The sequence below is a fragment of the Zeus faber genome (assembly GCF_960531495.2).
Source record: "Zeus faber genome assembly, chromosome: 17".
Classification (NCBI taxonomy): Eukaryota; Metazoa; Chordata; class Actinopteri; order Zeiformes; family Zeidae; genus Zeus; species Zeus faber.
The window spans coordinates 17,732,936-17,752,416 of NC_137204.1; the positions used below are offsets into that span (position 1 = coordinate 17,732,936).

Below are 19,481 nucleotides of genomic sequence, written 5' to 3' on the forward strand. Positions count from 1 at the left end.
GGTATGAACAAAATAAGTATCGGACATTCTTGGTGTGCAATCAATAACACACTAACCTATATTTGCATATGTGTCGTGAATATGGAGGAAATATGAATATAAAAGTCTGCTGTACTCCTATTTTGTGACTGGTTACCTGCTGGTGGGACTGATGAAAGTGAAGGAGATGAGCTGGTTCCAGAAGGGCTCATTCTCTGATATGGGCTTGGTGCCCACCAGAGCTCTGAGGCTCGGGTTTTCTGAGAGGTCACTGACTTGACTGGTATTGGCTCCCATTTCTGCTGGCTCCGACCAGCACCGCTGGGCCCTCAGCAGGTTCGCCTCTTCAGTGCCTCATTAATGAGCGTATATACGAATCTGGAACAAGCAAAATGCATGGAATGAGTTTCACGTCACATGAATGACGCCATGTGCACAAGCAAAATATTTTCTACTCACTTGACAGGAAAAAATAATTTATTTTGCAAGTAAAATTCAAAACCACAAACTTCAGTTAATGCATGAAGACGGCTTATATTTTTAAGGTAATTACTTGATCAAAACCAAAATTTAAACCAACTCTGAAGACAATATAGGCTATGTAGGCCTACAGTCTATATTTTCCCTGTCTATGACATCTTCGTTGGTTGGAGACATGACATCAAGCCGCTCGTCATTCTGAAGAAAAGTGTAGATTATTAGAAATTTCATATCAATATTCCTGCTGTGTTGAGCCACCTGTTGTCTTCTTGAAAAGAAATCCGCTCCCGTGTTTTAGTTTTTGGGGGTTTATAAAATGCCCCAATCCTCCAAATGCCCCATTCCCTTCCTTAGCATTAGGTACTACTATCTCAGAAATGCTTTTGGGAGCCACCACACCCTAACAACTGTGCATTCTTGTTTTGGATATATTTTTTTCAAAGGGGGAACATCAAAATGAGCAGTACCATTGTGAGGCTCAAATTGCTCTGCAGAGATCTTGAAATGTGCTGCTATGACGATGGGTGGGAAAAAAAAAAAATGTCCATGTTAGAATGGCTGTTGGTAGCATTGCCATGTTTGTTAACAGCCAATTAAGTTGAAATTCTTCTAACACGTGGAGTTAGTCGAAGTCACTTGTTCTAAATTCACTTCAAGGCGTTCCAGGGGGTCCACAGCAACATCAATAATAGTTCAACTTCACCATCATTTAATTTACAAGATGTTAGAACCATTAAAGAATGACCAATTACTGACTGTTTTGATCCCAGTTCCCCTGTTCTCCCCCGAACCATAGTAGAGGGAAGCTGACGTTCCATTGCTGGAGCAAGCCGCCATATTTCGAGGATCACTCACAATGACTTTGTCGGTCTGCTTTTTTGAGTTCAAAGACGGCTTGGAAATCTTGTTAGGTTGAAAAACCACCAAAGAAAATCTCGCGACAACTTTGTGTGAAACCTCGACCCTTCCCTTTCTCCCTTCCTTTCTCCATTTCTGTGCATTTGGTATATTTGAGCTATTTCTCTATGCAATTGCATGGTAGTGGATGAGTGATCCTCCAAGAATGGAGTCTGTGGCAACCGTCACGCTTCAAGTTCAAGTTCAAGTTCAAGAGATTATTTGTCACACATTCCCTATTGAGAGGGTGGAAGTTGAGACTGAATCATATCGATCAATAAAAATTGATCCCAGAGGAAAATACAAATAAAAATCTCAAATGGGATCCAAATACATATCAAGTTGAGGGTCCTTGATATGGAAAAAGAGGACAAGTGAGAATCCCTGATCTGACTGGGCATTTACAACAATAGTAGGAGTTTGCTTGATATAGTAGGAGAGGCCAAACCGCCACCAGGATAGTGGGGGAGGCAGCCAGGATGTGAGCGTGCTTTACATCTGACAACACCTTCTGCATACAACTTTATTTAGGCCACCACATGCCCATGTCAAATGTGGTGTCGTGGAGTCACCACACACGGAAAGACGCCAATTCTGATACTTCACCCAGCCTTCAGAGGCGTCATAATAATTTAGTAATGACATTGTAATCAATAAGGCAGTGGCTCGGGAGGCAGAGCGGGTCGTCTAGTGGGCCGAAGTTTGCCAGTTCCATCCCTGGCTCCTTCTGGTAGCGTTCTGACGTGTCCTTGAGCAAGACACACACCTCCTAACTGCTCCCCGGGCGCCGCTATATGGCAGCCCACTCCTCTCCTAGGTACATCAGTTACTAGGATGGTAAAATGCAGAGAAATGCATTCCGTTGCCTCAGTCCTTGCCTCAATGACAATGGGTTGAATCTAATCTACTCCAAAATGATTGGATTCATCCTGTAGGGAACATCTGATGTAAAACGACGCCATTTTTTTTCTAATAAATATGGGTCATCACCCTTGCCCCCCCATTTCCTTTCACTTTTCATGTAACCATACAGTGTATGGTCATGTTATTAAGTCTCATGGTATCTTTGTTTTTTGCCTACTCAGTCCAGCCCACACCAAAAATCAAGCGTCGTTTCCCATCTATATTTACATGTTGACCCACAGCCAACACTAGCAACCACACCGCCATCCGCCTTTTAGTTTGATTCATCCTGTGCATAGAATCACATTTCGTATACTCGGTATATTTAGTTTGGACCTTTTAATGTCAATGTTTCCATGTTAGTCGTCCGCACAACGACAACTACCAAGACAAACGCGCCGCGTGTAGAAATGCACTTGCCTCCGACAAACGACCACGATAAACGAGAAAAGACGTATCATCTGATTCCGACTAATGAATCATCGCTTGAACACAAGGGCGTCGCTTGCGCCCGAGAGTGACGATCCGGACCGGGCGTCGCTGACGCCTCCCCGCGGGGTGTCGTTCCCCGGCGTGCGTGACACCGCCTCGGGAACCAGGAGCGTTTGCCCCCTCCGCGGCACCTGGGGAGCCCTTCCCCACGAAGTTGGGTTAGCACGGGGGGGAAGCTAACCGGCTATGCCCCGAAGGTGGGTGGGGGGTGGGGGGGGCACCGCGCCAGCAAACGGGTCCTACGCGGTCGAAACGCCCGGCGGTTTGAAGGAGAAGACCACGGAAGGGTGGAGGCGGTTCTCGGGCCAAGTGTCCGTCCCGGTTGAAGTCAACTTTCATCCGGCGGACGCTCCACCCGCAGCGCACGGACCAGTTTCACGGCCGTCGCTGCCCACTCGCATTAACTTACCTGTCACAGGCGCTCCGTGCGGCTGTCGCGGCGCCGCAGCCTCTCCGCTCGCAGCTCTTGAATCGACACTATTCGACGCCGACCGATGCGTGATCAACGCCCCGTCAAGCTGCACGTCGCCGCGGTCGAGCGCGTCGCGTTGAGCGATCTCAGGCGGCTAACTTTGCTCCGGTTCCCCCTCTCCGCCATGTTTCCACGTCGCCACCCCTTGCGCGCCGACGTCACCGGTCGTACGCCGATGACGTCGTCGCGAACGGACGCGCCGCGCCGAGCCGGAGATCCGCGTCGCGGGCGCGGGTCGGGATCGTCGGTAAACAGCCGCAAACGCGCTTTGGCGTCACAAGTCACGCGTTTCGACGCTGGTTCTAACTCCACGGCCCCGGACGGAATAGCGGCTCCGTGATCACCAGGGCAAGCTTAAGCTTCTCACGGAATGTGAGAACTATTAGTACCAGTCCATAATGATAATAATAATAATAATAATAATAATAATAATAAATTCTCCATGTTTGTGACGTTTTGAAGGGTAAACAGTTCAGTGATGTGCCGTGGGATCATCTCATTCACAGGTCAAATGCATCCCCGTAGGAGAATTACAATGTCCCAGCAGCTCACGTCAACACAATAGGAAAAATAATAATTAAGCGATACAAACAAAATATGAAAAAAAAAAAAAAGAAAATGGCAAATTAATGAACGTTTGTAAAATATACAATAAACCCAACAGTTTAACCGCACCCAGTAAATAAACAGTTTAACCGCACCCAGTAAATAAATCTGCCACTATACACTAAACCCACTGATAAGCAACAGATACAACCTAAAGATAAGAAAAACGATAAAAATCAAAAAGACCTGAAAAAGTGTGCTGTGTCAGCTAAAAAAAACAAATAAAGGTCGGCAAACACGACCGACCGGGCAGGGCAGCGTTTCACAACCGCCCACTGTTGTCAACCAAAAACTGTAGCGTGTGACCTCTTTTGAACATCCCTGCCAAAACATGAAAAACCTCTAAAAATATATCCTGCATGTTGGTTGTTTCAGAGTCGTCTGTCATAGATAGCAGGTGATCACATTGTTTCCAAATGTCAATTAAAGCAAGAGAAGATAGAAGTCATTTTCAGTGTTAAAATGAAACACCATACAACTATTGGGTTCACAATAAATAATTTATTCAGAATGAATCACTTTATTTTGTTCAATAAAAATGTATCTACTGTTAAATCATGGAAATGCTACATTGAAGTCAAGGAATGTGTAATATGGAAGTAACTTATGACTGAGTTAAATTATTTTAAATAATTTATTGGTTATCATTTTGAATTTGAAGGTTGACATTGAAAAATGACCTTTACACCATCAAATGCAGATATTATGTATTAAAGAATAAAGAAAATTCATGGGTCACGCCATCAACGTAGACAATCTAAAGCAACAAAGTTACCAAGACGGTGAATTTTTTTTTCCAAAGTCTCGATATTCAATTCAAGACAATGATTAGTAAAAGTGATAAGTTAATATATTTGTCTGCATTATGTACTGCACTATTTACACAACATTGTCATTTGAGAATTTATATCAGCTATCAATCTGTCTTCTTGTCTGCTACTGTCGCTGATCCATTGAGAGTGACCTCCCCATTGCTTTCAAGCTGAAAGACACAAAAAAGTAGATGCAAATTAACCATGCTGCATTCAACTTAAGACTATTTCTCAGATACGATATTCATAAGGTAAGATAGTACTCTGTTAAGTAAATAAGGGAATACAACATTTACAATACACCATTATATACAGGATAACACGATATATACAGACACCAACACACATGTGGGACCTGGATCCATGGATGCACAAATTATTTCAGTTCACACAATTTTTTTTAAGTATATCTGGGACACATTACAGAGCTTATTAATGCAAAATGATTTTCCAGGATAGGTGTCCGGAGTAGAATTTACCTTGGACGTCCCATCACTCTTTTCGGCAGCTTTTAGGCTGCCCGAGCCGGTCTCCTGCACTGCTTTCTTTGTCCAGAACTTGTTAATGATGGGTGAAATGAAAGGGTAGAGGATGGGCTCAAGGAACCTCTTGTAGACCCACAGGAGGACAGGGATCACGATGCAGGGGATGCACACCATGGTCGGGTAATTTGCTGCCAACGAGAAGGGAGGTTGTGACTATTAAAATAAGTTTCATTGTTGGGTTATAACCCAATAACCCAACCCTATTATGTGCCTGAAAAAAAAAGGTCAGGCACATAATAGAAACACTTTCTTCTAGTCAAAGAACTGTTAGAGCAAATATAAGGGGCAGTGTTCTACGTTACTATGGTCTGTTATAAGTACTATGTTCCATATAGATATACTTCATTCATCCATCCATTCATCGAGGTTAACTGCAATGTTGGTACATTACTATAGTACTATATTTATTGTTCTATGTTATAAGGTCTGCGTAACTAAGTTATAAGTCGTATATCACTAAACTCCAAGTTCTAAATGATGTTCAGTGTTACATTTCTGGGTCACTTATTAAGCCCCACCCTCCGGTCCTCCAACGCAGTACGGCTACCTGAAGCTAGCGCGCGTAGCTACCTATTAGCGCTGCCTGGTGATACGCAGCGAGCGACCGCTGAGGGTAATAACCAACAACGCCTTCTTTTACCAGTCGGGACAGGAGCTGAACCGCACCTCGTTGAAGAAGACGGAGCAGAAACCGAACGCTGGCAGCGAGTAAGAGCGACGGGCCAAAGCTCCACGCTCGCCGCTTGTTTTCGTTTTCGTTGCCGCGGAGCCGCCGGAAGGGCGTGGGCATGCGTAGACAGAACCTCTGGGAGTGTCTCGACGCATGCGTCGATTGAGCTTCCGGAAGGATGTGACGCACGCGTCGATCAACCCCGGAAGTAGAGCGCGGTAATGGCGGCCCTCTTCAAAACGTAAACAGCGCGGCTGGTGCGAGCGCGACTGCGGTGCTAGTACGCCGCGCGGGCGAAGTACCCGCGGCACGCCGACCGCTGCCCGCCGGGTTACGGGAGCTGCCCGACGGGGTGCGGTACAGCACGGAGTATGGGAGACGGCCAGCGAGCTTGACCGGCTACGTTACGCATACAGGCGCGGTGCTCCAAACACGCTGGTTAGCTTCACTTTTACCGCGCCGCCATGCCTCTTTCAACACAGTCCCAAACCGACGACGCCCAGTACATACTGGTGGCCAGTCTGGACAACGCGCGCAACATCTCCAATATATTAAAAGCCATCTCTTTTAAAGACCACGCCATCTTCAGCGCCACGCCCAACGGACTGAAGGTCACCGTGGAGGACTCCAAGTGTCTGCAGGCCAACGCCTTTGTCCAGGTTGATATATGTGTAGACACACACACACGTAAACTACTCACAGAACCTTTAGAAAATGGATAGTTAGTATGCAAAATGTTAAATTTCAAGGTAGAAAAGTAACTTTTGTGTTCTGCTTTAATGTCTGCCCAAGATTCTGATATAGATAGACCGATAGACAGGCAGACAGACAGATCGATAAACAGACAGATCGATAAACAGACAGATCGATAGATAGATGGAGATATATACAGTATGTGTGTGTATATACAGTATGTATGTTTATATATATGCAGACAGATAGACAGACGGATGGTCGTTTTGATGTATTCTGCATCTATGTGGCTTGAACACAGGGAATATTATGGCAAGCTTTTGTGGAAATAGTGATAACAAAAATATGAGTATTCATAGTAAGTATGCGGCGCTGTCAGCACTCATTTCCTACGCATTTAGCTTGCAGGTGGAGGGGGAACTATAAGAGCTTGCGTAATTCAGAGACCCCATGGTTCATTGTTGTTTGAGGAATATGCTGCAGAGGGTAATTGGCGGCTTTCCCCTTTCTTTCAGGCGGAGATCTTCCAAGAGTTCACTATAAAAGAAGATTCTGTGGGGTTTCAGGTCAATCTCACTGTTCTGTTAGATTGCCTCACTATTTTTGGAGGAAGTACTGTACAAGGTGAATATAGGGAGACTCTGAGAATTGCACCTTTGGCGGGGCGGTCGGGAGGTGTTGTGGAGGAGTTGGACATTTAGTTTATTGTGAACGTGTTCTACTTCTCCCTCAATAACAAACGATCATATTTTGCTTTGTGCTGCTTTATTAAAATCGAAACATTTAACAAATTATTGAATGAATGAATACTGTAGTGAAATCATAGAAGATCATAGAATCAACAACCCACCAAATTTACGATGATTTTAAAATCGACATTTTAATTATTCAGTTTATTATTATTTAAAAACATTTGAGTTTGTTAACTTGTTTGTTTAGGGTGTTTTTTGAGGCTGACAACCTCTGGTGCCAGGTGTTAATGTATAATTTTTATTAACCTCGTAGACAAGAAATATCCGAAGGGTGGTTACCTTTAACCCTCTTATTATTTTCTGTTGCCAGGGGTGACCACCGCCTTGCGGATGTGTTACATGGGCTATGGCTACCCCCTTACCCTCTTCCTGGAAGAAGGCGGGGTGGTGACAGTTTGTAAAATCAACACTCAAGAACCAGAAGACCCTATTGACTTTGATTTCTGCAGCACCAATGTAACCAATAAGGTGGATATTTATTTTGAATATGCTTATTATTGAAGGAACGATGATACAGACACAACACATTCTTAATTGAAAACTTAAATTAGGAAAATAATAACAATTTCATTGTGTTGGTGAAATAGTTGTAAGTGCAAAGTTTTCCTAGACTAGGTTTAAGGGATATTGCCAACCCGATTATGTAAACCTTAGATTTCTTTAAAAAAAAAAAAGTGGGTTAGCAGATGTGCAGCTAGAAAAAATACAAAAATATCAAATGCGGTCCCATGGGTATTTGATACAACCCAGACATACAAAGGGCACCCTGGGATGGTTGGTCCTCTCAGGTCAGGAACTACCAGGCTAAGCAATGTCTTTGATTTTGATGCATATCAAAATTAATATAAATACTTATACATTAAGGAATTTTACATATTTACTTTACCAGTGTATCTATTAGTATTATCATTGCATATTATTGCCACAACTGCTGCTATATTCCATTTGTACTCACTTTAGTGTAAATGCCACCTGCTCATATCAGGCTCACTAGTGAGCATGGTGATACATCCTGTTAACTCCTGCTTATAGATCATTTCTATCTCATTATTCTGTCAACTTCTGCTGTTGTAACACCAGCATTTCCCCCAGGACATTAGTAGAATGTTATTTAGTCTTATCTTGTCTGATCTCCATCAAGGTGATCCTTCAGTCAGAGAGTCTGAAGGAAGCCTTCTCTGAGCTTGACATGACCAGTGAGGTGCTACAGATCACCATGTCGCCCAGTCATCCATACTTCAGGTGGGTCCTGCTCACATTTTATTTAAAGATAAGAATAATTTACAATTATAAATATTTGTATTTGTTTGTTGATGAAATTGACCGTGATATAGTGACAAGGTTTTGCAATGTTTATCAATGTCGATACAATTTTACATTTGTTTTATTTTTATTTTTTTCTCAGAAGAAACATGCAAAGAGAGACTATGAGAATTATTTAAAAAAGAAACACATTTATCCTATGCCCACAAATCATCCAAAATAACAAGGGGTAGCTTTTCCCAGCGTATTCCAAAGAGTCAGGCTAGAATCTATTTTATGAAATAAATTTAGTGTGTTTTTATGAATTATTTTTTCCATAAATTAAATGAAACTTCCTACTGTACCTTTTAAGGCTACACGTAATCCTCTGTCCCTCAGGCTCTCCACCTTCGGCAACTCTGGAAATGCCCACTATGACTACCCTAAAGATTCAGACATGATGGAGCTGTTTCAGTGCACCAGGACACAGACAAACAGGTTAAAATTGGAGTTTTTTTATTTTATTTTTCCCCCACAACTGTGTAAGGGGACATGCTGTAGACGGGCCGGGAACCACTTTCCTCTATTATTAAAGAAAGAAATGGGATTTTATTTCCCATGGTAAGTTTTTTATCAATTTGTTTTACAAATTGATGTTAAATAATGTACGAGTACGAGTGATGCCTTTTGAAAAACGTAAACAATACAGGTTATGAGACACCCGGGGGTGTAATAGGCCTGCGGGTCGGAGGTTCCCCCAGCCCTGCTGCACGCAGTCTATCTCCATCCTTTCATCTATTCTCTGTGCCCACCTTTTCCTGGTATCGGGGCAGCTCGAGCCTGAACGTCTACAGTGAAAATAAAAGTATATTCTGTGGCTTCTCTCGTGTTCACTGGGACAGGTACAAGATGTCCCTGCTGAAGCCGTCCACCAAGGCCCTGGCGTTGTCCTGCAAAGTGTCGGTGCGAACAGATAGCCGGGGCTTCCTGTCTTTGCAGTACCTGGTTCGGAACGATGACGGACAGATCTGCTTTGTGGAATACTACTGTTCTCCCGATGAGGAAGTGGGGGAGGAGTGATCAAAACGGTGTTTGGATATCAGGTTACTTCCAACAAGTGAAGGATCGGTGGAACCAGGCACTCGGCTCAGTGGTGGTACGCACATTATGGACGAGGCACGGAGAAAGGACTATTTGAAACATTCAGTACAGTGTGGCTGGTAGGCCAGCCCAAAATGATGGTCGGCTTGTGTTGCCGCCCATACTTTTAAAATGTTTGCATTTCAAAGCCTCCCCGCCCTTGGAAGAAGTCTTCTTTTCTTCTCTTGGAATTGTTATGTTTTTTGGTCCTGTTTTAAAGGCCACGCAAATAAATACGTTGTTTCGTAAGTTATTGCTACACATTAATTTTAAGTTGTCAACATGTGAACTGAAAATGTTATCTTGGAGTGTTAAATCATCTTTCAGAGGATGATGACAAGACTTGTATTGCTTCTCAAATAAATATATTATCGGTGTTTAGAGTTTTACATTTCCCTTTTTATTCGAGCCGTTTGCTTAAATAACACGGTTATTTAATGTTTTTACAGAGTTGCGGGTAGTAATAACATGGGTTTTTGAAGTTCTTACTTTTAGTAGCGTGAGTGCATTCGAGATAAGCTAACAAGTCAGACTGGCCGGCTTTAAAAATCAAAGAATAAAGGGGGAATAGATACTCAAATGCATTTAAAAGAAGCATCAGGAACTTTTACTGAAAATGAGGGCGTTGTTTTCGGTTATGACTTCAGGTCCTGAATGTGAACTGGATGGGAGTGCCCTGGGTTGTGGACGGCGCCCCCGGGTGGAGCTACAGAACCAGCCGGTCCTCTCCCCCCTCCTGGATGACCTGGCCTATGGAGGTCTGGCTCTGGGCTTTGATGAGGCACTGCTTCTTGCACTCCATCAGCTGCTCCACGTCGCGCCACATCTTCATCTGCTTCATGTTGGCGCCGTGGCTCTCCCTGACCACCCTCTGCATCTCGCGCAGCTTCCTCCCCAGCGACTCCTGCTCCGCGATGTTTTTCAAGTACAGCTTTCTCAGGGCCTTCTTCTTCTTCTGGGAGTCCAACTGCTGCATCTGCATTTCCGATATCTGCTTCATGCAGTTGAGATACTGGTATCGGTTTTCCTCCTGGGTGGTCTCCTCTCTCAGTAATTTCACCACCTCTTCCAGTTTGCTGCTGTTGCTCTCCAGGCCGGCGGCGCAGCTCTCATATTGGGACTTTTTCTCGTGAAATTCCTGGCTCAACTCCTGAAACTCTATCCTCAGCGAGCGCAGTTCGTTGATAATCGGGGCGAGGGCCGTCTTCTTCTCCACGATGATGGAGTTGATCTTTTTCACCATCTTGGACATGTGATCCAGCGTGCGGCCCTTCACGTCGCCCCGCTGGCCCTTGGTAGCCGGCGCCTTCCCCACCTCTTCCCGGGTGGAGCCGTGGCCAACGATTCCCCTCGGAGCCTCGGCGGACTCCGGTGGCGGTCGGGTGTCTTCGCGCCCCTGTCTGAGGATCTCCTCGGTTCGCTGCAGGACGCCATATTCAGCCCTCAGCTCGGCAAGCTCCTGGCGCCTCTTCCTGTGCGCCGCTTCCTTGCCGCCCAATTCCGCCACCAGCCGCTGTAGCGCGTCCCCTCGTACGACCTTCCCTCCGTCGAGCCCCGGCGGCTGCCCGCTGCCCCACCGGGACAGCTCTTTCTCCGTGGCCGCCAGCTCCTCCCTCGCTTGCTGCAGCTCCTCCGCCTTCATTTTCTTCTTGCGCGTTATGATGGAGGCCTGTTGCCGGAAAAGCACGAGTTTGTCGTCCGTGGGGTCGTTTTTCATCAGCCTCTTCTCGGTCAGCTGGTTCACCTGAGCGCTGACCTCTTTCATCCTGTCCTCCAGCTCCCGGAGCTCGGCGTGGCCCATGGCCGGCTCGGACGCCACCATGTGCAGGTACTGCAGCATGGACCTCTTCAGCTCCAACTCTTTGGGCAGCTTCTTTGTGATGATGTAGGTGTTGATTCTGACCTCCTCCTCCAGCCTTTCCATGAGGCTCTCTGGATCCGGATCTGCCGCCGCCCGTTGTAGGCCCTTCAACAGCTGCTGGGACCGCTGCAGCCTCTGCTCCGCCTGGAACAGCTGGTTCTTCTGCTCCTGCTTTTGCTGAGCGAGCGACTCCTCCCTCTCGTTCTCCACGCGAAGCTGCCTGGCCAGCTCCAGCATGCGTCGGTAGGCGGGCACCGACTCCACCCTCTTCTTCAGCCTTTCCAGACGTTTGAAGAGCTGGTCTTTCTCCTCCTCCATCGCGCCGGTGTCCTGTTTGATTTCCGTTATGGAGAAGCCTGAAGTCCTCAGTTGCTCGTACTCTTTGTGATGCATCTTAAATGTTTCCACTAGCTCCTCGTACTGGCGATAGGTGTCTTTAACCGTATCGTCCTCCAAGAACTCTGCCGGCACCTCCAGCTTGACAAGGAAATGAGCGAGGTAGGCGCGCTTTTTCAAATTCGGGAGCCTCTGCAGCAGCCAGTGAAGGATGGGGTGGATCACCAGTTTATTTCCCATCACCAAACCCTGTCTGAAAGCGCTCCCATCAAATTGATTCCCAGGAGGCTTATATTTTAGCAACCCCAGCATCACGTACATTCTCTTAGCGGTCTGTTCAGACATTTCTTCACGGATATCGACAGATTGCTTCGGGTCAATCTCAGCTAGGACATCGTTTAGGATCTGCAGCAGTTGCATGGGTTCGAGAGAGTCAAAGGCGATGAGGTTGAAGTTCTTCTTGAAGGGGTCTCTATTGAGCTGCGCTACGATGTATTTCAGGTGTTCGCTCATTTTGGAGCTTTTGAACGCGCTAATCGCAGATAATTTTGTGCGGTTTGAGCCGTATCCCAAGTTCCAAGGGCCAAGTTCTCAAGATGTTGGGAGCTGGGGTACCATGTTGCCAACTAGCTGGCCAGCGAGAAACGAGAATCGCACGTCAAGAGCTGGATCAGAGCAGAAACTGATTTATACGATTGTTCGTTCAGGACCGGCAGAGCTTGCGCTCCTTGTCCAATCCATGTGGTTTGATTTAGGGGAAACATCAAGTTGAATTCTGAACTTAACGATCTGATCTTAAAACTCTGGTCTCGATGTCGCCGAGATGAGTCGACCCGTTCTGCTCTAGCTTCGCTCAACACGGACTCCAGGGGGCGACTGTCGGCTCCTTTTAAAGGTTCGATCGGGTTCTAGAACGCTGTCCTGTGACATCACAAAACGCACACATCACAGAAGTAAAACAAGTGTTGCGCTGCAAGACAATACAAATACGGGCACAGAGTTGTGTTGCACTGCAAGACAATACAAATACAGGCACGGAGTTGGGTAAGTAAACTTAATTTATGAGCTCATCGGTTTTATAAGAAAACGTCTACTCTAATTTGGTTTACTTCCATTGAACTAGTGCAGTGCCTGTTCAAAACATGCCTCCTCGTCCTTTCTATGGGAAAAACACCCAAGTCGCGCTTTTGGATAAACTCGCTGGTCGCTTGTTTATTCAAAGTTTATTAATATTACATGTGTTGCGTGTCCGCACCTAGCATGTCTGTTCAGAACGGGCCTCCTGCTGTCATGGGGGAAGCCCCGCCCCCCTGCTGGCTCACTGTTTATTAAAATGTTATTAATATAACACGTCTCGCATGTCAAAATTGCACCAAATTCGACACTGCACGTCCTTGGGCCTTGCAGTAGATCGGAGATAATCAAAAGACATACATACAGACGTACAGGAGATTCCTTCCTCTATAGTTAGATAAGTTAATTTTCCCCCAAATTAATATTGCTGTTTAATTTATCTCATCTATGATTTACACATTTGTTTGCTCAATTCAACGCCTTTAAATCCATTATATCACCTCTACTTTTTAATTCAATTTTTTTGTGTAAAAATACCTTAAAAAATATCAAAGAATCCAGTAATGTCTTAAAAAGAAAAATACAAGCCTACTTAAAATTCCGTCCCTATGAATTTAAAAGACTTTTAATGCATACGTAGTTAAAGCTGCTTAATATTCATGTAGATAGCTTCTGTTATTTTTGTATTTTTTTCCGTTTACCCAATTAATGTGATGTAATGTGTGTTAACATGTAATGACATTGACAAAACGATGTACAAGCCCTATTCGCAATACTTTAGAATTTATTAAGGTTAACGTTATAACTAACTACAACTGAAGATGACATATAACCGGGGCTTAATTTGTGCCGGCTCCTGCCCGAACATGATCCGGGACCGAGTTCCACGGTTTCTAAGCACGAAACACTTTGACCGGGGATGATGACAGAATAATTAGAATTCAAACAAAAACAATATTGTTCCCGCCCTTCGGGCTGGACTTCTGATAACCATTTCACCAATTGTTGGCAGATAACTAGCCTACACTGCCATGAGCTCCTTCACGTGGCTATGTTTTACCTTATTCACACGCAATAAAGTAGTTGTTTTAACAGTATATTTTATATATATATATTTTTATATGATTATATTATATACATCGGCCGCATTATTACGTACACCTTGCTAGTACCGGGTTGGACTCTTTTGCCTTAATTCTTCGTGGCATAGATTCAACAAGGTGATGGAAACATTCCTCAGAGATGTTGGTCCATATCGACATGATAGCGTCACACAGTTGCTGCAGGTTTGTCAGCTGCACATCCATGATGCGATCTCCCGTTCCACCACATCACAGAGGTGCTCTATTGGATTGGGATCTGGTGACTGTGGAGGCCATTGGAGTAGAGTGAACTCATTGTCATGTTCAAGAAACCAGTTTGAGATGATCTGAGCTTTGTGACATGGTGCATTATCCTGCTGGAAGTAGCCATCAGAGGATGGGTTCACTGTGCTCATAAAGGGATGGACAGTCAGCAACAATACTCAGGTATGCTGTGGCGTTTAAACCATGCTCAATTGGTACTAAGGGGCCCAAAGTGTGCCAAGAAAATATCCCCCACACCATTACACCACCACCAGCAGTGAACCGTTTGATACAAGGCAGGGTGGATCCATGCTTTCATGTTGTTTACGCCAAATTCTGAATCTGAATGTCACAGCTGAAATAGACTCATCAGACCAAGCGACGTTTTTCCCCAATCTTCTATTGTCCACTTTTGGTGAGCCCGTGCTAATTGTAGCCTGTTTCCTGCTCTTAGCGGACAGGAGTGGCACCTGGTGTGGTCTTTCCGCTGCTGTAGCCCATCTGCTTCAAGGTTCCACGTGTTGTGCGCTCAGAGATGGTGTTCTGCATACCTTGGTTGTAACCAGTGGTTATTTGAATTACTGTTGCCTTTCTATCGTCTCGGATCAGTCTGCCCATTCTCCTCTGACATCAAGGCATTTTCGTCCACACAACTGCCGCTCACTGGCTAGTTTCTCTTTTTTGGACCATTCTATGTAAGCTCCAGAGATGGTTGTGCGTGAAAATCCCAGCAGGTCAGCAGTTTCTGAAATACTCAGACCAGCCCGTCTGGCACCAACAACCACCCCCTTTCTTCCCCATTCTGATGCTCGGTTTGAACTTCAGCAAGTCATCCTCACCCTGTCTACATGCCTGAATGAATGAGTTGCTGCCATGTGATTGGCTGATTAGATATTTGTGTTAATAAGCAATTGAACAGGCATACCTAATAAAGTGGCCGGTGAGTGTATATGGATATTTTATTTTTTAACAAAACAGCCAAAGCACTTAAGACCTTGTAGAAAAGCTTTCACACAGGATTCCTTTAATCAAAAATTGAACACATGTGATTGCAGACACAAAGCCTCCTCAATGGACTTCAGCCAGTAATAGACAGATGAAGACAACACAGGCGAGGGACAAGCTATGATAGCAAATTCTGACATTTTAGAACTCACCCCCCTCCAACTTGTTTTGAACAGCATGTTGCTGTTGAAATGCCACTGCATAAGGGCCTCAACAAAAAAGAGCCCTTGTTTTGAATCCGTCCGGTCCCTAGCGTGACCTCTGCATCCTCCGTCGCTTGAAGGGTTTCTGTTTCCTCTTCTTCGACCGGTCCTGCTCCGGGGGCTCCGTCTCAATGCTGACGAGGGGCTTCTCCGAGGCGGGCGTAGCAAAGACGTCGTCCGCTACGTCCCTCATGGGGAGTTCCTTTGATTCGCTCCGCTTGATCTTCTGTATTTCTTTCACCATCTGTTTCTCGCGGATCTTTGCTGTCGCGGCCAAACGCAGCTGACGCCGGTACTGCAGAAGACGGGATATAAAATAATAAGTTAAAAAACGGGGGGTTCAATGTGAATCAAACAACTCCATGCAGGGTGACGACAGGCGTTACATTTAAGATTTAAAAGACCCTTAATTTTTTTTTGCTGTGAAATAAAATGTGTAGGAAAGCCTCGCAGATGGAGCAACAGCCGTGGTGTAAGGGGAAATAATGTAGGTAAATCACAGAAACATCGCTGCACATAGTTTGGATTGCATCTATTTTAATCAAATAAAGATATTTATAAATGGTTAAAAAAAAGAAGTGTTTTTCTGGATAGAAAGTAGATGGGGATTAATTAATTACTGCACCATGTTTGGAGACTGGAAGTGTGGGTTTTCGTAGAGTGTTGGGCCACCAAAGCTCCCCTGGAAGATCTTAATGATGTTGAGAACGAAACGAGGCCCAATTTCCACAAGAGAGGCATTTTCCTCGATGATCTGAGGACGAAACAGGACCAAAAATAAAAGACAGTTAGAGCTTTGGACAAACACTAAAATACAAAAACGTATACCAATGTGTGTATTATCAAGGTTCTCATTCGGACAGCTCTACACAAACATACCTGGTAGTTCCTAAACCATATCCTGTTGTCTGCAATACTAAACGTGAAGACATGGTCCACAAAAGGTTGGCTCTTGGGGTGGTAGTGCGGCGTGGAGAACGTCTGCGTAAACAAGCCACCACCGACGTAAGTCATTTAGCTTTACCAAACACAACAATATCAATATCATAGTGCCAACTGACCTGGGTGAACAACTCCTTGAGTAAGGCATAATGGGGCTCCTTGTCAAATTGCTGCGGAGAAAACGCCAAAGGTTTTTGAGTTTATAAACATCTTGCCAAAAACACATTCAAGCTGCACATCTTTGAACTGTGATGTGATCTGGTGCTATGAATTTTTTCTTCACACATGCATCTTAGCGTCAAATGGTAAACTCAACATTTGCAATGGAAAGCAGAGATATACACGACCCCTTTTTTTCCTTTATGCTGTGTTTAAAAATAAGGCTCCAAGAAATCATGCTTGGGCACAATCGCAATATTTACAGATTTTAGATTCTCAGTTTTCAAGTCGGTCGAAAACCGGAGGTCCCTGTAAATCCCGACCATAATTTGTGGTCAATTGGCCCGTGCTCAGTTATCAGTTCTGAAAGCAAAATGTCCGCGCCGCTGGAAACGACAAAACCGACTACTTATAGCTTTCATTCTGTTACAGATAATGACAACACTGGGAGGCGTCAACCTTTGAGCAAAATCCTACTCACCGGATCGAAGGAAAGTAACGGCCGGGATCCTTTGAGGCAGTTCCCTGTCATTTTTAATTCAGCCAGCGTGTGCACTGGAACAGGTGGGAGAGATATACGCATCAGACTGTTTCATGGTACAAAATGTTCCTTTTCCACTCATGACATGTCGACTTTTGACTTTTCTTTTTTTCTTTTACTATTTTCGAATGTGCAATATGGTCATTGCTCACCGTTCTGAACCAGAAACTTCACAGAAGGCCCCTGGGGACTGTTTGCAACCCTACACGGGAAGACATTTATTTTACGTTGACGCACACAGTCACAAATAAGACGTCGAGTTAAACAAAGTGGAACACGATCAAACACTTACCACATGTAAAGATCCTGCTTCTTCTTTGCCTCAAAGTAGACGCATTTGTTGCAGTTTTTTATTTCACACACCTGGAAGGACAAAGTTTTAGGCAACATTGTAATGCCGGAATTGGAAATTTAGTTAGTCAGCGGGGCAACGGCGAGCAGACCCACCTCGTTTATGATGGAGAGTTTGTCCTTTCTGTCCATTTTTGTTTCTAAAAGAGAAGTCACACTTGGTTACTGATCGTGGCACAGGCCCAGCCTCAACACTACCATTCCCCAAGCTACACATAAGTAAAACTAACAAGACAATGATCAGATATAATAATGCAGAGTTCCCGCGTCATGTTAAAATACAAACCAGCTTTAGCGTGAGGCATCATCGTTCTTAGGTCCTGCATCAAATGCCTTGTTCTAAAGTTGATTCCTCTTGAGGAGAAAATGAGGACCCTTTCCTTGTTTTTCCATTTGCCCTGAGAAAGAAAATTGAGTTTGACATTATAAGTTAGCAACTACCTTAGTTGGGGCCGAACACCAGCCGACAGCCTAGTGGCGTTCTCTTGTTTACCAAGAAGAACACAAAAACATAACACATGCTGATATCTTCTTTCAGCTGCTCCCGTTAGGGGTCGCCACGGCGGATCATCTGCCTCCCCAACACCTTCTGTTCTGCGCATCTTCCTCCCTTCCACCGACCGCCTGCAGGTCCTCCCTCACCACATCCATAAACCTTCTCTTTGGCCTTCCTCTTTTCCTCTTGCCTGGCAGCTCCACCCTCAGCATCAATTGGATGCTTCTCCCAATGTAACTCATCTCTGCTACACACGTGTCCAAACCATGTCAATCTGGCCTTTCTTACTTTTCCACCAAACTGTCCTTCTAATGTACTCACACTATTCTGTGGCTGATCAACTTTGTTCCCCTGTGGTTACTACAGCTCTGTACGTCTCCCTAATCCCTGAAGATGGGTACCGGTACACTTCTCCACTCCTACGGCATCCTCTCCCTTTCCAGGATGGTGTTTAACAGTCTCTTGAGGAAGCCCACTGCCATCTTACCTAGATGTCGCCGTGATTTCACAGGTATGTCATCAGGACCAACTGTCTGTGGGCATGCTGCTCCACCAGCATGCCCACAGGTATCTAGAGACCCTTCTAAGGTTAAATGTCGACTGATTATGGGCAGACCGTCTCTAATTGAATGAAGTATTGCAGCTAAACGTAGAAATAGGGTTATGAGCGAGATGATTCTTTGCAACGTTATAGCTTGTTTTTAGTCATATGGGGAAAGATTACATACGACAAAAACATGAACACATATGCAACAAACCTAAACTGCAAGCTTATTTAAATGGCAATATACAATAAACAAACACCTGTCCACTTTTTTTGCACAAAACATGAGAACGGATTAATCATTTATGAAATGTAGACCTCAAACTTTCAAATTGAAGACAATCTAAAGACTTTCAATACGCTTATCTGTGCGGCCGAATTTAACACATTGAGACTTCGGGGAACCTGGTGCTATCCAGCATGTTAGCATGTTAGCATATTAGCATGCTAGCACGCTAACATGCTAACCCCCACCCCGGGCCGCGCGCGTCCACGGGCCCCTTACCTTGGAGACCGGCGCCGGGACGGTGACTTCGGTGCTCCCCTCTCGTTCCATGTCGCCTCCGGCCGCGTCTCCGCCGACGTCGCCGGCGACCGGGGCGGCCCTCGCCCTCTTCGCAGCGCCCTCACGCCGTCCGCGTCTCCTCTCGTGGGCCGGCATGCCGCTGAATCCGGGGGCGCATGCGCGGCGGCGGCGGACGAAGAGGAGGCGGAAGAGGAGGCGGAAGAGGAGGAGCCACGAGTCCCAAGTAGCACGTGAGCGAGAGAGAGGAGAGGAAATATATATATATGTATTTTTTTTTTTTTGTTTTGTTTTAAGAATAAAAGTAAATCAAAAATTAATGTTGATTTAAAAAATATATAAAAATTAAAAAAAATAACCCCATCTACATCTCGGCTTGCCCGCCGACATCCAACGGGGGCCACCAGGTGGCGCACG

At 45.1% G+C, this 19,481-nt stretch overlaps 5 protein-coding genes across 6 annotated transcripts in view; 1 reads left to right on the forward strand and 4 right to left on the reverse strand.

The window, feature by feature from the left end:
- The window catches only part of dym (dymeclin), a 42,724-nt gene extending 39,372 nt beyond the window's left edge, over positions 1-3,352 (reverse strand). Inside the window, exons 1-2 of the mRNA XM_080017388.1 lie at positions 3,161-3,352; positions 137-357 (exon numbers count right to left, since the gene is read on the reverse strand). Coding sequence (XP_079873514.1) covers positions 137-276 — 140 coding nt within the window. The 5' untranslated portion in view covers positions 277-357; positions 3,161-3,352. The remainder of the gene's footprint in view (positions 1-136; positions 358-3,160) is intronic.
- Positions 3,353-4,316: 964 nt separating this feature from the next.
- Positions 4,317-5,983, reverse strand: c21h18orf32 (chromosome 21 C18orf32 homolog). Of its 2 annotated transcripts, none has more exons than XM_080018448.1 (3): positions 5,853-5,983; positions 5,121-5,314; positions 4,317-4,811 (listed from the first exon to the last, which is right to left on the reverse strand). In XM_080018448.1, exons 1-3 carry the CDS (start codon positions 5,974-5,976, stop codon positions 4,746-4,748), a joined length of 384 nt encoding a protein of 127 aa, XP_079874574.1. In that variant the 5' UTR covers positions 5,977-5,983; the 3' UTR covers positions 4,317-4,745. The 2 variants fall into 2 exon arrangements, with proteins under 2 accessions (XP_079874574.1, XP_079874575.1); XM_080018449.1 differs by having other exon boundaries at positions 5,827-5,963.
- A 104-nt stretch (positions 5,984-6,087) lies between these two features.
- Positions 6,088-10,031, forward strand: rad1 (RAD1 homolog (S. pombe)). Its single transcript, XM_080017288.1, has 6 exons — positions 6,088-6,515; positions 7,065-7,173; positions 7,612-7,769; positions 8,443-8,543; positions 8,943-9,041; positions 9,446-10,031. The coding sequence occupies exons 1-6, from the start codon at positions 6,321-6,323 to the stop codon at positions 9,621-9,623; spliced, it is 840 nt and encodes a 279-aa protein (XP_079873414.1). The 5' UTR covers positions 6,088-6,320; the 3' UTR covers positions 9,624-10,031.
- A 358-nt stretch (positions 10,032-10,389) lies between these two features.
- On the reverse strand, positions 10,390-12,393 carry LOC307243288 (intraflagellar transport protein 81 homolog; the record flags this gene model as incomplete). Its single annotated transcript, XM_080018019.1, has 1 exon — positions 10,390-12,393. The coding sequence occupies one exon, from the start codon at positions 12,391-12,393 to the stop codon at positions 10,390-10,392; it is 2,004 nt and encodes a 667-aa protein (XP_079874145.1).
- Positions 12,394-15,295: 2,902 nt separating this feature from the next.
- bxdc2 (brix domain containing 2) lies at positions 15,296-19,203 on the reverse strand. The gene is made up of 10 exons (XM_080017287.1): positions 19,047-19,203; positions 17,788-17,899; positions 17,598-17,641; positions 17,443-17,513; positions 17,303-17,352; positions 17,091-17,164; positions 16,570-16,620; positions 16,388-16,489; positions 16,134-16,262; positions 15,296-15,803 (listed from the first exon to the last, which is right to left on the reverse strand). The coding sequence occupies exons 1-10, from the start codon at positions 19,200-19,202 to the stop codon at positions 15,555-15,557; spliced, it is 1,038 nt and encodes a 345-aa protein (XP_079873413.1). The 5' UTR covers position 19,203; the 3' UTR covers positions 15,296-15,554.
- Between the last annotated feature and the right edge of the window lie 278 nt (positions 19,204-19,481).

What these genes read in the sequence shown, in the direction of transcription:
- c21h18orf32 (XM_080018448.1), bottom strand. Translation starts at nt 5,976, where the DNA reads ATGCCCACGCCCTTCCGGCGGCTCCGCGGCAACGAAAACGAAAACAAG. An exon ending in GCTCCGTCTTCTTCAACGAG is followed by an intron (nt 5,315 to 5,852) that starts GTGCGGTTCAGC and finishes TCTCGTTGGCAG; the next exon opens with CAAATTACCCGACCATGGTG. An exon ending in AGAGTGATGGGACGTCCAAG is followed by an intron (nt 4,812 to 5,120) that starts GTAAATTCTACT and finishes TGTGTCTTTCAG; the next exon opens with CTTGAAAGCAATGGGGAGGT.
- rad1 (XM_080017288.1), top strand. Translation starts at nt 6,321, where the DNA reads ATGCCTCTTTCAACACAGTCCCAAACCGACGACGCCCAGTACATACTG. An exon ending in AGGCCAACGCCTTTGTCCAG is followed by an intron (nt 6,516 to 7,064) that starts GTTGATATATGT and finishes CCTTTCTTTCAG; the next exon opens with GCGGAGATCTTCCAAGAGTT. An exon ending in TGGAGGAAGTACTGTACAAG is followed by an intron (nt 7,174 to 7,611) that starts GTGAATATAGGG and finishes TTCTGTTGCCAG; the next exon opens with GGGTGACCACCGCCTTGCGG.
- bxdc2 (XM_080017287.1), bottom strand. Translation starts at nt 19,202, where the DNA reads ATGCCGGCCCACGAGAGGAGACGCGGACGGCGTGAGGGCGCTGCGAAG. An exon ending in AACTCTCCATCATAAACGAG is followed by an intron (nt 17,514 to 17,597) that starts GTGGGTCTGCTC and finishes TTGTCCTTCCAG; the next exon opens with GTGTGTGAAATAAAAAACTG. An exon ending in AAGCAGGATCTTTACATGTG is followed by an intron (nt 17,353 to 17,442) that starts GTAAGTGTTTGA and finishes CTTCCCGTGTAG; the next exon opens with GGTTGCAAACAGTCCCCAGG.